General features: G+C 45.0%; 1 protein-coding gene across 1 annotated transcript in view; it reads left to right on the top strand.

The window, feature by feature from the left end:
* Nucleotides 1-15862, top strand: part of HUNK (hormonally up-regulated Neu-associated kinase) — a 137473-nt gene that overhangs the window by 82415 nt on the left and 39196 nt on the right. The window contains exon 6 of the mRNA XM_010862334.1: nucleotides 7409-7536. Coding sequence (XP_010860636.1) covers nucleotides 7409-7536 — 128 coding nt within the window. The remainder of the gene's footprint in view (nucleotides 1-7408; nucleotides 7537-15862) is intronic.

The raw sequence follows: 15862 nt of genomic DNA, 5'->3' as shown, positions 1-15862 counted from the left end.
AGATATGCAGAATACCACCCTTATGGCAGAAAGTGAAGAGGAACTCAAAAGCCTCTTGATGAAAGTAAAAGTGGAGAGTGAAAAAGTTGGCTTAAAACTCAACATTCAGAAAATGAAGATCATGGCATCTGGTCCCACCACTTTATGGGAAATAGATGGGGAAACAGTGGAAACAGTGTCAGACTTTATTTTTCTGGGCTCCAAAATCACTGCAGATAGTGACTGCAGCCATGAAATTAAAAGACGCTTACTCCTTGGAAGGAAAGTTATGACCAACCTAGATAGCATATTCAAAAGCAGAGACATTACTTTGCCAACAAAGGTTCGTCTAGTCAAGGCTATGGTTTTTCCTGTGGTCATATATGGATGTGAGAGTTGGACTGTGAAGAATGCTGAGTGCTGAAGAATTGCTTCTTTTGAATTGTGGTGTTGGAGAAGACTCTTGAGAGTCCCTTGGACTGCAAGGAGATCCAAGCAGTCCATTCTGAAGGAGATCAGCCCTGGGATTTCTTTGGAAGGAATGATGCTAAAGCTGACATTCCAGTACTTTGGCCACCTCATGTGAAGAGTTGACTCATTGGAAAAGACCCTGATGCTGGGAGGGATTGGGGGCAGGAGGAGAAGGGAACAACAGAGGATGAGATGGCTGGATGGCATCACTGACTCGATGGGCGTGAGTCTGGGTGAACTCCGGGAGTTGGTGATGGACAGGGAGGCCTGGCGTGCTGCGATTCATGGGGTCACAAAGAGTCGGACACGACTGAGCGACTGATCTGATCTAATAGGGTCTTAATTATGAGTGCTGATGAACTGATGCTCTCAAATTGTGGTGCTGGAGAAGACTCTTGACAGTCCTTGAACAACAAGGAGATCAAACCAATCAATCCTAAAGGAAATCAACCCTGACTATTCATTGGAAAGACTGATGCTGAAGCTGAAGCTCCAGTACTTTGTCCACCTGATGTGAAGAACTGACTCACTGAAAGAGACCCTGATGCTGGGAAAGACTGAGGGCAGGAGGAGAAGGGGGTGACAGAGGTTGAGACGGTTAGATAGCATCACTGACTTAATGGACATAAATTTAAGCAAACTCTGGGAGATAGCAGAGGACAGAGGAGCCTGGCATGCTGCAGTCCATGAGGTCACAAAGAGTCAGAATACAACTTAGTGACTGAACAACAGCAACATCTTGGGGAATTCCCATTATTTTCAACAGTCAATGTTTTTGTGTTTGGACCATATACGAATATCTCTAAAATAATTCACTTCTTCCCTTTAATCTATATGAATCAAATATCTATATCTTTATCTCCAATGAATTTTGAAATTTCAGAGACAAAAACTAAATGTTCATTCTGTTGCAGTGAACCTTTTTTTACTGTTGACTGGCTTTTCCTCAAAGTGGCATAAATGCTAATTAAAAAAAAACTTGAATGCAGATATACTTTTTAAATGAAAAGAATCAAAACTAACTTAATTTTCAAAATATTACAGTGCTCTCTGGAGAACTCTGGAGAGTCTCTAAGGGTAGGGAAAAGGAGAATGGAGAGTTCTGTCCTCCAGAGATTGAGAATACAACATTTTTTTCACCAAAGCTGCTCTTGGCTCTTATGGGGCCATCTGGAGTGGGGGAAGCATTTGTGTGAAGACCTGGAGCTTAGTTGAGTGCCCTGCACAAATATCTAGGCCATCTTCCCAGGCACACTGAGTGGGAAAAATCTGTCCCAGTGCTGTCCTTTTGGGTAGACAAGTTGGCTGAGGGGCGCCGTCTTGTTTCTAGTTCTATCCCCGTGTAGACCTAGCCTTTCAGGAGGAAGAGCTGGAGAATTCGTTTCAGTCCCCAGAACTGTTTTGTAAAAGTACACCAGACACCACCAGCTACTTCCAGGACTCAAATCTGGAAGGATAGCATTTTGTCTCCATTCAGGCTCCCTTCAAATGAAAGATGGCAGGAGAAACAGGCAGAAAGAATAACCTGATGACTTCTTTTGGGTAGTTTAGAGCTTTTGCCTTTTTTTTTTTTTTGGATCAGAGAAAGGTTCATTGCAAGGCCATGCAAAGAGATGAGGTGGCTTATGCCCTAAAAAGCCTTGAGCTCCCCAAAGGGTTTTGGCAAAGAATTTTTAAAAGCTAGGTGAGGGAGGAGGGATTCCTGGGGTTACATGCACATTGACTTTTAGAAGAGAAACTTTCTTTAGCTTCAGAGATTTTTCAGTTACAAAATCCAAGACTTTTTGTTTTTGGAGCTAGCATGCACACTTAGAAGAGAAGAGGGAAGAAAGGAAAAGAAGCGGGGGGGAGTCTTAAAATCCACAAGAAAATAATCTTTTGCTGAACACAGACCATATAATGCTGTAGTAGTGAACTTCGTGATTTTCCAAATGGATGGATCTGTTCCCACTCTATTTTTAAGACCTTAAATTGGAGGTTGTACTGAAAGCTGATACTGAAATGTGGAAGGCTATTGCTTTTAGGCAGAGAATTATTTTTAATTTTTATGAGGCAGTTTCTTTCTCGAAGAATCACACGGAAGCAAGGCATGTCAGCTGAAGGTTCTCTCAGCTTCCCTCTGGTGTAAGCTGAGCTGCCCACCAGCCCTGTAAGAACCAATATTCACTCCCTCCCTGACACCACAGCTCTGCAAATTACTTTGTCTCTTTTTGTTAAAGTTGCTGGTTGACTTCTCCAGGGACCTGAGCCCCTCGGTCTTTCCTTTCGGAGATGCCAAGTGATACCCTAGCTTTCCCTCCAGGGAGTATTTTTGTGTATTAGACTAAATATCAGGACCACTACTTGGCTCCTAATCTTTAAAAAAAATTATTTTCATTTATTTATTTTGCTGCATTGGGTCTTGATTGTGTCGCAAGGGCTGTAGAGTGCTGGCTACAGTAGTTCCAGAGCATGAGGTCTCTAGTTGTGGCCCACGGGCTTAGTTGCCCTTTGGCATGTGGGATCTTAGTTCCCTGACCAGGGACTGAACCTGAGTCCCCTTCATCGCATGGCAAGTTCTTAACCACTGGACCATCAGGGATGTCCCCTGGCCCCTGGTTTAATCCCAAAGATTCCACGTCTACTTTTCCCGGGACCCCTTCCTCTCTTCTTGCAGCTACCCTTCTGGTGCACTTTTTCTTTCTCTTTTGACATCAGAGTATTCCACCCAGTCAGTGTCTCTGGATTGGCTTGCATCTGTTGGTGACTCACCCTTATTTCTCTCTGTTTGGAAGCCTTGAATTTTATTTCTTGTTGGCCTCCTTTGGGCTTCCCTGGTGACTCAGTGGTAAAGAATCTGCCTGCAATGCAGGAGATGTGAGTTCGATCCCTGGGTCTGGAAAATCCCCTGGAGGAAGAAATGGCAACCCATATCCAGTATTATCCCATGGACAGAGGAGCCTGGTGGGCTATGGTCCATGGGAATGCAGAGTCGGACATGACTGAGTGACTGAGCACGCGCGCAGGTCGCCGTCCTTCGTCCCGACATCTCGTTACTTTCTTTCAAACTCTTTGTGGTTCTTGGGGGCCCCATGTCTGCCAGGGAGAAGCGAGAAAGCCCCTGGGCCATGTTTCAAAAGACACATCAGGAAATTCTGAACGTGTTTTGAAACTTCTACTAATTCTGTGGGATTATGGAGGTTTATACACTGCATTCCACATTTCTCCCTTGGTATTCTCACATCCTTCCGAAATGTCAAAGGGGCTAGATTTTCCTTATCCAGATATTAAACATGTATGAAAACTCTAGGGGAGGGGGATTAAGATGCTCAGTCTGGTTTCCCTTTTCAAATGTACTGCGGCCATAGGACTATTAATGTAGATTTCCATTATTATTTGGCAATAGGGTACAAATATAATTGTAGCTTTTTGTCTCTTGTTTTTAAAAAGTTTTGTGATGAAACAATAGGTCACATTTATCAAGTACTAAGATTATGTCAGGCATGGCATTCAGTACTTTCTGTGGCTTAGTTCATTTGACCCTGATACGACCTGAGAGGTAGGGTCTATTATTATCCATATTTTATAGGTAAAAGATGCTGGATAGAGAGCTGGGTCTTCTTTACAGATTTATGACGGTTTTTGTTGATGATAAACTTCTCCAAGAGAAGTGAAACCTGGGGTGAATTTGGTCAAAGAAGCAGTTTGTTGTTGTTGTTTAGTTGCTGAGTCGTGTCGACTCTTTGTGGCCCCTTGGACTGTAGCCCTCCAGGCTCCTCTGTCCATGGCATTCTCCAGGCAAGAATACTGGAGTGGGTTGCCATGCCCTTCTCCAGAGGATCATCCTGACCCAGGGATCAAACCTGAGTCTCCTGCATGGCAGGCAGGTTCTTTACCGTTTGAGCCACTAGGGAAGCCTACTACATGGATTGAGTATCAAAAAAACCACCTGCGGGAAAAATAATTTTGTTTAAGTACCAGACTCTTCAGCTTTAGATATGAGTGTCAGAGCGAGAATTAATGCATACCGAGGTGAGTGGGGACAGGACTGGCTGGTCCCACAGCTGACGGGTAGGAGTGGTAGACTCTGGCTCAGTATTTGAAGCCCTTGCCCATGCGTAGCGTTGCCCTGAATGGCCTGAGCTGCCTTAGGAGGCTGGAAGAGCTTGACTCTGAAGCTTCACCGGGGTCCCCAACAACAACCTTGTGGAGTGTCCCACGGGATTTCCATCCCCAAGAGCCATGTGTCCAAGACCCCTTTAAATGCACAAATGGTACAATTTGGAGGGCCCTCTTAGCTTTCTTGCTTTATCAGCCTCCAAGAATCCTCCAAGCAAGGATGGTTGGCTCTGCCTCAAACGTATCCACAGTGCAGCAGTGCATTGAAGGTTCTCAAACAGGTTAGTTCCCCTAATCCCCTTTTCCTCTGCCGCCAGACTACCTCTCCTCCCGGCTTCCTGGCTTCTGTTATATCGCCACCATCGTCCGGCTTTCCATGCTGCGTCTTGGCGTCTCCCCTCCAAACGTCCCTATTGCTAATTTTCCTCCTCTCTCTTTCTACCATACGCTGTCCCTCCCGTTCAGAACTTAATGAACAACGTGCCTCAGTCTGCTGGTCCCCATTCTGAGCCCCTTTCACCCACTTCATGCCAGATGACTGCTCTGCAAATTATTTGGCCACAGAAAGTTTATCCACCCAACATCTAGTCTTGTCTTGAGGATGGTGTTCCACTAAGCACACACAGGGAAATGCTGCTTTAAACAGTGCTGGATATGCTTTGTTCATTCTTACCTGCATTTCCTTTTTAAGAATTTAAATATTTATTTAGTTATTTATTTTGGCTGTGCTGGGTTGTTGTTGCTGAGCGGGTGGGGGCTACTGTCGTTGCGGTGCACAGGCTTCTCATTGCAGAAAGCAGACCCCAGGGCACTCAGGCTTCGGTGGTTGCAGCGAGTGGGTTCCATAGTTGTGGCACATTGACTTGGTTACCCTGCAGCACGTGGAATCTTCCTGGGCCAGGGATCGAATTGGTGTGCTTTGCATTGCAAGGCAGATTCTTAACCACTGGACCACCAGGGAAGCCCTTTTGTCTCCACTGCTTGGTCCACATAATTTATCCTCGTAACCAGTTGGCCGAGACAGATAAACTCACACACGTATACTTATCCCGAGAGGGCTCCCATCTTCAAGTACTTATTGTAGTCGTCTCTCTCCCTTAATTGAACTCCTCTGGGGTCCAGAGCCGCAGAGTTCAGCATTTTCTTATCCCCTCGGCACTCACTACTTGAAACACTTGAACTTATTTATTTGTTGATTTGCTGGTTGTCTGCCTTCACCCAGTTCTGAGTCTGAGATGGCAGCTCCTTGTCTGGTATCCCCTCCGGGGGCCAGCCATCAATACTGCTGCATGAGACTGAGAGCCAGCCTGCAAGCATTGAGAAGTGAATGATGCTGTATCCGTCTCCTTAACTCCACTTCGAGTTACAAAGCAAGAACTGGGTCTTAGCATACGCCTGCAATTCGAGAATGACTTCTAGCCGGAGCCCGTGGATTCTGGACCTGTCCCTCTCCAGAGTGCTGTAATTCAGAGGCACCTCAGTGGAACAGGCCCCACGGGTCTTCATTTCAATCAGTCTCATTGGATTTGTTTTGACTGGAGATCTTGTTGCCTCTTTTTAAAACACTCCCCTGCGTGCTTTTGAGCACTCGAGATCTCTTGGCAGGCCAGGCATTTCACCCCATCAGGAAATCTCATCAAAATGATATTAGGTTTTGCACATCAGGAAAAGAAAAGTCCTCCAAGAGATGTTACTGTTCTCTAGTTTGGTTTTGGCTGTAGGTAGTGAAGCCCATTCGGAAGGCATTTTGACCACATGTGAGCTGGATGGCAGAATCTCCCAATAAAAAATGATACCAAAAATAAGAGTGGGAAAGAGATCTCCCTTCCTCCCCACCTCCAAAGGAATTTCTCTAGGTACAGGCCAAAACGGAATTCAAGAGAAGAGCGAAACACCAGTTTGGGTGTGAGACTTCTGTCTCCAAGGGCTGAGTAGTAGCCACGCAGGCTGGCCAGACTGTGACTTGCCCTCCCGTGGAGGGTCTTGCCGTGTATGTTTTTGATCTGGCCTCCTCCAGGCTCCACCTCGTAAACTATACTTGAAAACTGCATTATGGCGGAACTACTTTTATTTGAGGTTCCTACTTACACAGGCATTTTTCACATCATTTGGTCTGGACTTCCTTCCAGAAGAAAAGGACATAGTTTCCCCTCCCTATGGGGGTAGCTTCTGAAGCTCTTTATTTACTTTCTAAAAGTTGATTAATTAATTAATTTTTTGGCTGTGCCCCACGGCCCGTGGGATCTTAGTTCCCCGACCAAGGATCAAACCCATGTCCCCTGTAGTGGAAGCATGGAGTCTTACCTCCAGGAAAGTCCCTGAATTTATTCCTTTTTAATTTTTATTTTGGAAGATAGTTGATTTACAATATTGTGATATTGTGTGTGTGCAGCAAAGTGCTTCAGTTATTCAGATACATGGATTCATTCTTTTCCAGATTCTTTCCCATAGAGGTTATTACAGAATATTGAGTGGAGTTCCCTGTGCTATAGAGTTGGCCCTTCTTATAGGAGTGTGTGTATGTTAATCCCAAACTCCTAAGTCATCCCCTGCCTCGCCTCTTTGGTAACCCCACGTTTCTTTTCTGAGTCTGTCCCTGTTTTATAAAAATAGGTCATTTGTGTCATCTTGACGCTCTTTAAACCCCTGTTGTCACCACGCTCCGACTCTCCGCAGCTGCGCTTTCGCTCGTGCCTTTCACACCTCCTGTCTCAGCGCAGAGCCGAGCGCTCGAGGAATGGCCGAGCAGCGCCGAGGTGGACGCGGAGGCGGCAGGCCCCAGCTTCCCCACGCCCCTGGCCGCTCTGTCTTCTTCCCGGCTCGTCTTCCGGTCTCACGTCTGGTGTGTCTCTCCTTCCAGAGGTGTGAACATGTATGCCATGCTGACCGGGACCCTGCCTTTCACGGTGGAGCCTTTCAGCCTGAGGGCCTTGTACCAGAAGATGGTGGACAAGGAGATGAACCCGCTCCCCGCCCAGCTCTCCACAGGTAACGCACCTGCCGCCCCAGGGTCCAGGGCCGCTCTCCGACCTCCGGAAGCAGTGTGTCTCCTGCAGCTTTGGGGTCTGGACGACCCAGTCACTGCCCTGTCTCTTCCTAGTATGAAAACGAAGTCTCCAGAAACGGTTGGGTTTCCCATCTCTAAGGACACACTCGCTTCATCGCCTCAGAGTCCTTTCCTTGTCCATTATAATCCCGACCCCCTAACTTCCTCCTTCCTCCTCCTGCACACAGTACACACCTATCAAAAGGATCGTATAGTCTCTCTTGGAAAAATAATTGCAGACTGAATTGTGTTAAAACTCACCTCATTATAATGTTGACTCGGAAAAAAGAAGGTCGATCATCACATTTCTATTGTGTGTTCCTTAGTCAGCTCACTGTAAAGAACTATTAGTTTCATTTGAGTTTGTTCTGAGATTTGTTTAGCAATGTGAGTTTCCAAGTCTGTTCAAAAGCTTTTAAATATATATGGGTTCGGTTACGTGATTAGACCAAATCCTCAGGTGTGTTTGGAAATTACTCTCAAACTTTAGCTGGTTCACATTTCAGTAAACAGTTCATATTAAGATTTGGTTTCAGATCCAGGAAATGACTGCAATTTGTTCTCTTGTTTGGTTTGCAATTCACTTCAAGTTCCTGGCCTCGGCTTGGCCTTGATGGTCATTTAATTGGCTCCTTAGAATAAACTCAGCTTCACTGAGATAAGGCATGTGGCCAGAAAAGAAAAAAAGGAGTAATTATTTGATTTCAACTTATGACACATGGTTCAAATATGGCATTTTTGTTTGACTACTATTAGGCTTTTGGTGTGTTTTTTTTTGCTTGAGTTTATAAAGCATCCATGAAGCTGACCTAGAATTTATGCTTGCCAAATGACACCCAAGCTGAAATGCATTCTTCTATAATTATCTAATTCGGTTCATTCTTTCACCTCTGCTGAGGCGTGTTGAATCTCTGGAGGCTGAAAGCAAAGCAGGCATTATGTACTTGGGAAGATGAGTTACGTTTCTATTGTTATAAAAGGAATAGTTCTGCATTGAGACCTGTAACTCGTGGAGTTAGAAAGTGTGCAAAATGTTGATCAAATTGTTTGGTTTAAGTTTTACAGCTTGCCAAAATGTTGAAAGTGTGCAATGGAAGCACATTCATTCGTTCATATTTCACATTTATTCACTTATTTCACAAATTGATCCTGGGCATCAGCTTGCTGCTAGAGATGTTCTAGGCCCCAGGAAGACAAAACAGTCTCTATCCATGTAGAGCTTACATATCAGCAGAGGAGGCAAAAAATAACAGATAAACACTTTTGATGTTTAGTAGTTTCAGTGTTCTAAAGAAAATTAGAAAGGGGCTTCCCTGGTGACTCCATGGTAAAGAATCCACCTGCCAACGCAGGAGACATGGGTTCAATCCCTGCTCCGGGATGATCCCACCTGCCTCAAAGCAGCTAAGCCCCTACACCACAGCTACTGAGCCTGTGCTCTAGAGGTGGAAGCCGCAGCTCCTGAGTCCATGCACCACAGTTCCTGAGTCCATGCACCGCAGCTCCTGAAGCCCACACGCCATAGAACCTCTGCTCCACAAGAAAGACAGGCTTGTGCGCTGCAACTAGAGAAAAGCCTGTGCAGCAACGAAGACCCAGAACAGCCAAAAATAAAGAAGATAAACCAGGATAAGGGGACAGAGAATAAAGATACAGTTGGGTTTTTGTTTGTTTTTTAGCCACTCAAGGTTTATAAAAAACTTTTTGTTGTGGCATAAGTGTGGACTCATACACAGTTGTGAGAAATCACGCAGAGGTGTGTTTGTGCTTCACCCAGTTCCCCCCGTTGATAGGCTCTCAAGTAACTGCAGTTTAGGGTTGCCACTAGGATGCGATTAAAAGCCATTGGCCTTATTCGGACGAACATGCACTTGTGTTGGCGTGTGTTGAATTCTCTGCAGTGTCATCGCCACATGTGTAGATTCATGTGATAAGTAAGTCAAGATATGGAACAGTTCCATGACCAGAATTCCTTATCTTACCCTTCTATAGCCTCAGCCAGCTCCCTGCCTCCCACCTTGCCTAACCCCTGGCCACCACTAACCTGTTCTCCAATTCTGTAATTTTGTCTTTTCAAAAATCCAATACATTTGTATCTCTTTTTTTCACTTAGCATAATTCCTTTGGGATCCATCCAAGTCATTTCACACACCAATCCTTTGTTTCTTTTTCTTGCTGAGTAGTGGTCCATGGTATAGATTTACCATAGTGTATATATTTACCCACAGAAGTATATTGAGTTGTTTCCAGATGCTATGAAGGAATCTGCTGTCAATATTTGTATACAGGTTTTGTGAGAACATGTTTTCACTTGCCTGAGTGAAATAGCTGGGTATTATAATAAGCGTATAATTGGTTTTGTAAGCAACTGTGACATTTCTGTTCTGAGTGGCTGTACCACTTTGCGTTCTTTCTAGCAAGGCATGAGTGATCCAGTTTCTCTGCATCCTTGCCAGCATTTGATACTCTCACTTTTTAATTTTAGCCATTCTGATAGGGATATAATGATACCTCATTGTGGTAACAAATAAGATTTAACACTTACAAATAAATGCAGTCTTTCAAGGTAGTCTCTTTAAGAGTTATATAATCATAGGACTACCATCTTTCAGAGTGATTTTGAAGTTCCTCTTATTGTTCAAGCCTGTTTTGTCTAAAGTGTCCCAATACAAAGAACAATAGGAGGTTGTTTCTAACTTCATGCCTGGAAAAAGCAGACAGTGTTCACTTTGAATTCCAGTGAGACCCTGAAGAGCTAGAGCTGCTTCTCATTGTACTAGTCAGGATAGCCTAGGTTATGCTACAGTAACAAATAGCCCCCTGATCTCAGTGGCGTAAGACAACAAAGATTCTTTTTTTCTTGTTGGTTGTGCCATGTAGCATGCAGAATCTTAGCTCTCCAAGCAGGGATTAAACCCATACCCCCTGCCTTGGAAGCTTGGAGTCCTAAACACTGAACAACTAGGGAATTCAACCGAGATTCATGTCTCATTCATGCTACATATCTGTGGAGAGTTGGATCAAAGGTTGAAGGGTTCTGCTCATTCTTGTCAATCAGGCTCCCAGACCACTGGGGCAGCCACTATTTCCAATGTGTCTGATCCGTGCAGAGGGAACCAGAAATCTAGAAGGTCTCTTTGCAGCAGTGAAATCTCCCACCAACATTCCACTCATAACTTGTAACTTTCTAAAACATTTCACATGGCTTCACCCAGCTAAAGGAGCTGAGGAAATGCAATCCTACCATGTATCTGGAAGGTGAAAAGCCAGAAATATCTGATTAAGCAGCATTACTTGTGTGAGCCACAGGCTGTGGGAGGAGGGGGTCCCTGACATTGGCACTGGGGTGTTTTGGGCAGCAGGGCAAGGACAGGCGGACTAAAAGCACAAGGAAATCAGTTCCGTTGCTTTTGAACCAACCTTGTTTTTATCCCAGTACTATTACTCAGCATTAGCAGACTAGGCTCTAAGTGCCTTCTTATTGTGACAATTAAATTACCTTTAAAGAAGTAAAAGTTGCACCCTGAAAATATCTTTTTTTTTTTAAGTCGGAGGGAGCAAAAGAAATATTAGAAATGTTCCAAGCAATTTTGGTATGATTGGAGTTGATATCCAGTCTCACGTAGCTCTTGCTTGGAACAGACAATTTTGACTTTGGCCTTAAACTCTGAACTGAACTTAAACTCTGTGTGTGCTTTTTAGAGATCTTCATATCTGTACAGGACCTTATAATCTTGATTGGTCAAGCATGAACAAGCATGAAATGCATTTTTATATCTGATTTTATGCATTTATATATCTGATTTTATGATATAGGAATGTGGACATCGCCCTCCTCCCCTTTTGACTTCCCTGATGGCTCAGTGGGAAAGAATCTGCCTGCAATGCAAGAGACCTGGATTTGATCCCTGGTTTGGGAAGATCCCCTGGAGAAGGGCAGGGCAACCCACTCCAGTATTCTTACTTGGAGAATCCCATGGACAGAGGAGCCTGGTGGGCTACAGTCCATGGGATTGCAAAGAGTTAGACATGACTGAGCTACTAACACTTTCACTCCCCCCTTTTATTCTCTTACTATTCCAACACAGAGGGTTAAAGCCTAAGATGGGTAAGTGTTTCAGTTCAGTTCAGTTCAGTCACTGAGTCATGTCTAGCTCTTTGCGACCCCATGGACTACAGCATGCCAGGCCTCCCTGTCCATCACCAACTCTCAGAGTCCACCCAAACCCATGTCCATTGAGTCGGTGATGCCATCCCACCATCTCATCCTCTGTCATCCCCTCCTCCTCCTGCCTTCAATCTTTCCCAGCATCAGGGTCTTTTCAAATGAGTAAGTTCTTCACATCAGGTGGCCAAAGGATTGGAGTTTCAGCTTCAGCATCAGTCCTTCCAATGGATATTCAGGACTGATCTCCAATAGTAAGATATGTAAATATCTACCCACCTCAGGCTTTAACGTTTTGTGTCAGGTTTGTGCTATCAAGCATAGTGTGGGCACATAGTGGTTGTTCAGGGAATCTGAGTCCCTGGCCCTTGTGTTAAAGTGTGTAGTCTGGGAAGCCAGCCCACAGACTCATTTGGCTACTCAGCTGTGAGATCTGGCCCGATCCAGTAGGGCCCAGAACTGCACCTTCGATGCTGAGGAAGCTCAGGTCATCTCTGGTTTATAGAGTGAAGGACATCAGTTCTGGGGATCAGCCTCTGCTTTCTGTCAGCCCCCTGCTTTTCCAGCTCTTTGTTATTTGCACCCCAAGTTGACCACTTTTCCTTCCACCATGCTGGCCCACCCTCATCTGTGGTACCGTGTGACACCAGTTTCTTTACGTCCCAGAATACTAGCTTCCAGCAGCAGGAGTGGCTGCCATTTATTGAATGGCCATGGGTAAGTGCTTTTCATAGTGTCTTCTGTTCTCATAACAACTCTGTAAGTTAAGCTCTATTATTCCCAAGTTATCAAGGAGGAAACTGAGTCCCAGCAAGATTATATAGCTTCTCCAGTTTTTATTTACTTCCTCTTGACCCCCAAATCTGAACTTCCCTCCTGTACTCGGTTGCTTCTTTGAAAGTGAAAGTCACTCAGCTGTGTCTGACTCTTTGCAACCCCATGGACTATACAGTCCATGGGATTCTCCAGGCCAGAATACTGAAGTGGGTAGCCTTTCCCTTCTCCAGGTGATCTTCCCAACCCAGGGATGGAACCCAGGTCTCCCACATTGTAGGCAGATTCTTTACCAGCTGAGCCACGAGGGAAGCCCAAGAATGCTGGAGTGGGTAACCGATCCCTTCTCCAGAAGATCTTCCTGACCCAGGAATCGAACTGGGGGGTCTCCTGCCTTGCAGGCAGATTCTTTACCAACTGAGCTATGTATGAAATGTTGCTTCTCTATTTTTCCTTACTTTATTTTGTGTAAGATGCCCCCCTCCCCTCCCCACTGCAGATTTGGCAGTGTTATCTGTTGTCCTCATGTTTTGAGCAATATCAAAACCGAAATATCCAAATTGAGAATGTGCCATTTTATTAAGTGTCTCATTAACACATCTTTATTAATTTATATCACTCATACTTGTAATGATCTCTCCATATCTACTGTATAACAACACTTTTTTGTAGGTGAAGTTGGAAGAATTTTTGCCAAATTTGAGCTGAAAAAGAGCACAGTGTTATTGCCCTTTGAGTCTGCTCTGCATGCTTTCCAAGAATCGTCTCTCTTCCCCACCATGTAGTTCGAAAGCTTAAGCTGTTGGGATCTTTCCAATTCTGGCTTCTAGACAGTTTCTCTTTGTGCTTGTTGGTGCTTGTACATCACAGAGTCGTGAATGCCTTTCACAGCTTCCATGTTTTCCTTTTTTATCACTACACCTCAAGGAAGGCGTTCTGAACGCATTCCAGATACTCACTTTAGATCAAATGGGTTTTGCGCCATGAAGTCACTGAGGTGATACTAAAGGCGGGATGTCAGCATCTGCGAGGGACGTGTCAGTGCCAATTGATTTTACGTGAAAAGATGCTCAGCATCACTCATTAGAGAGATGCAAGTCAAAGCGACAATGAGGTGTCCCCTCACACTGGTCAGAATGGTCATCATCAAAGAGTCTACAAATAATAAATGCTGGAGAGGGTGTGGGGAAAAAATGAACCATCCTACACTGTTCGTAGGAATGTGAATTGGTGCAGCCACTATGGAGAACAGTATAGAGGTTCCCTAAAAACTAAAAATAGAGTTATTACCATGCGTGCATGTGTGCTGGCACTTCAGTCATGTTTGACTGTTTGCGACTCTCTGGACTGTAGCCCACCAGGCTGCCATGTCCATGGGATTCTCCAGGCAAGAATACTGGAATGGGTTGCCATGTCTTCCTTCAGGAGATCTTCTCGACCCAGGGATTGAACCTACATCTCCTGGGTTGCCTGCATCATACGTGGTTTCTTCACCCCTGAGCCACTGGGGAAGCCAGAATTACCTTATGATCCATCAATCCCACTCCTGGGCATGTATCTGGAGAATACTCTAATTTGAAAAGATACATGTTTGTAGCAGTACTATTTACAATAACCAAGACAAGGAAGCAACCTAAATGTTCATTGACAGATGACTAAAGAAACTGTGGTACACACACACACACACACCCCCCCTGGGAATGCTACTCAGCCATAAAAAGGAGGGAAATAATGCCATTGTAGCAACTTGGGTAGGCCTAGAGATTATCATACAAAGTCAGACAGCTAGAGACAAATATCATATGATATCACTTACATGTGAAATCTTAAAAGAATGATTTAAATGAATTTATTTATAGAACAGAAACAGATTTGCAGACATGGAAAACAAACTTATAGTTACCAAAGGGCAAGGAGGGAGGGATAATTAAGAGTTTGGGATTAACAGATATGCACGACTATATGTAAACAAGGTCCTACTGTCTAGCAAAGGGAACTATAGTCATTATATTGTAATAAACTATAATGATGAGAATCTAAAAAAGAATATATATAGATAGGGTAAAAAGGATTTCCAAGAAGCCTCAATCGTCAAATAATTGCTGTTGCTGCTTTCTCCTGGGAGCTGATGGTGAAGGAGCCTCTGGTACGGGTGAGATCTCTCTCAGCATCCCACGGGCTGCAATAGAACAAAGAATTTGATGGCTTCGCCTGCCTCCTGGGGCTCTTTCCCAAGGCACGGGCTCATGGAGCTCACACAAGCCAGCCCAGGCTCCAGAAAGCTGATGCTTGGAGGAAACAGGTTTTGCACTGGAGGAGTGTGTACCTTCTGTGACACGGGGCGCAGAGAGGGACCACACCCTGGGTGGGTCATCCCTATGCCTGGCTCTGAAGACCAAGCGCTAGCTTAGAAGTGCTGGGTGGGATGTGTGGCCATGGCCCCCACAGCTTTCCAGAACAGTGGAAAATATTTTTATGCCTTTTGCTCATGAGTCATAGGGATATTCAAGACCCTCACACAGACTTCAAAGAGCTCCAAGGATGTTTTCAAAGTCCTTTTTGGATACTAATGCAATATTTGTGACGTCCAAAGAAAGAAAATTCACTGGTAGAGATCTGAACTAAAATTACTTGTGCTCATCAGCAATTTGTGATGGTGCAGAGTGCTTGGTTCTGAAAATAGAACAAAAACTCACATCCAGTCTGTTCTTAGCTCTTCTGGGTAATCATACTCTGAAAAAGCCTGGGTTGCTGTTTAGGTCCTTTGAGGGTAAGCAACAGAGATGTCCAGTTTTCTGTTGATGGATGGAGCTGTTTTCCCTCCCTGTGAGGCCAAACTACGGTAGGGGTAATGGCAACCTCCTTCAAAAGGACGTAGGCCAGCACACCATGGCTCCTGGAACTCTTGTATTCAGTGCCCCTGACCCGTGGCAGGCCAGTGTCTTCCTGTGCATCCACTGCAGACTCTTGGACACTCACAGGTAACTCTGGCTCAGTGTCTTGTGGGGTCAGTGCTCCTTTCTCCTGGGTCCTGGTGTGCACAAGGTTTTGTTTGTGCTTTCTAAGAGTCTGTTTCCCTAGTCCTGTGGAAGTTCTGTAATCAAGTCCCACTGGCCGTCAAGTCAAATTCCCTGGGGGTTCTCAGCCCCTTTGCCAGACCCCCAGGTTGGGAAGTCTGTTGTGGGCCCTGGAACTTTTGCAGCAGTGAGAGAACTTTTTTGGGATAACTGTTCTCCGGTTTGTGGGTCGTCTGGTTGGCGGCTCTATGGTGGGGCTGATGGCGACCTCCTCCAAGAGGATTGGAGCCATGCTGTGCCTCCAAGGCCTGC

Source organism: Bison bison, unplaced genomic scaffold (assembly GCF_000754665.1).
Source record: "Bison bison bison isolate TAMUID 2011002044 unplaced genomic scaffold, Bison_UMD1.0 scf7180017864481, whole genome shotgun sequence".
NCBI lineage: Eukaryota > Metazoa > Chordata > Mammalia > Artiodactyla > Bovidae > Bison > Bison bison.
The sequence above is the reverse complement of the archived record's forward strand: the minus strand, read 5'-3'. Positions and strand labels throughout refer to the sequence as shown.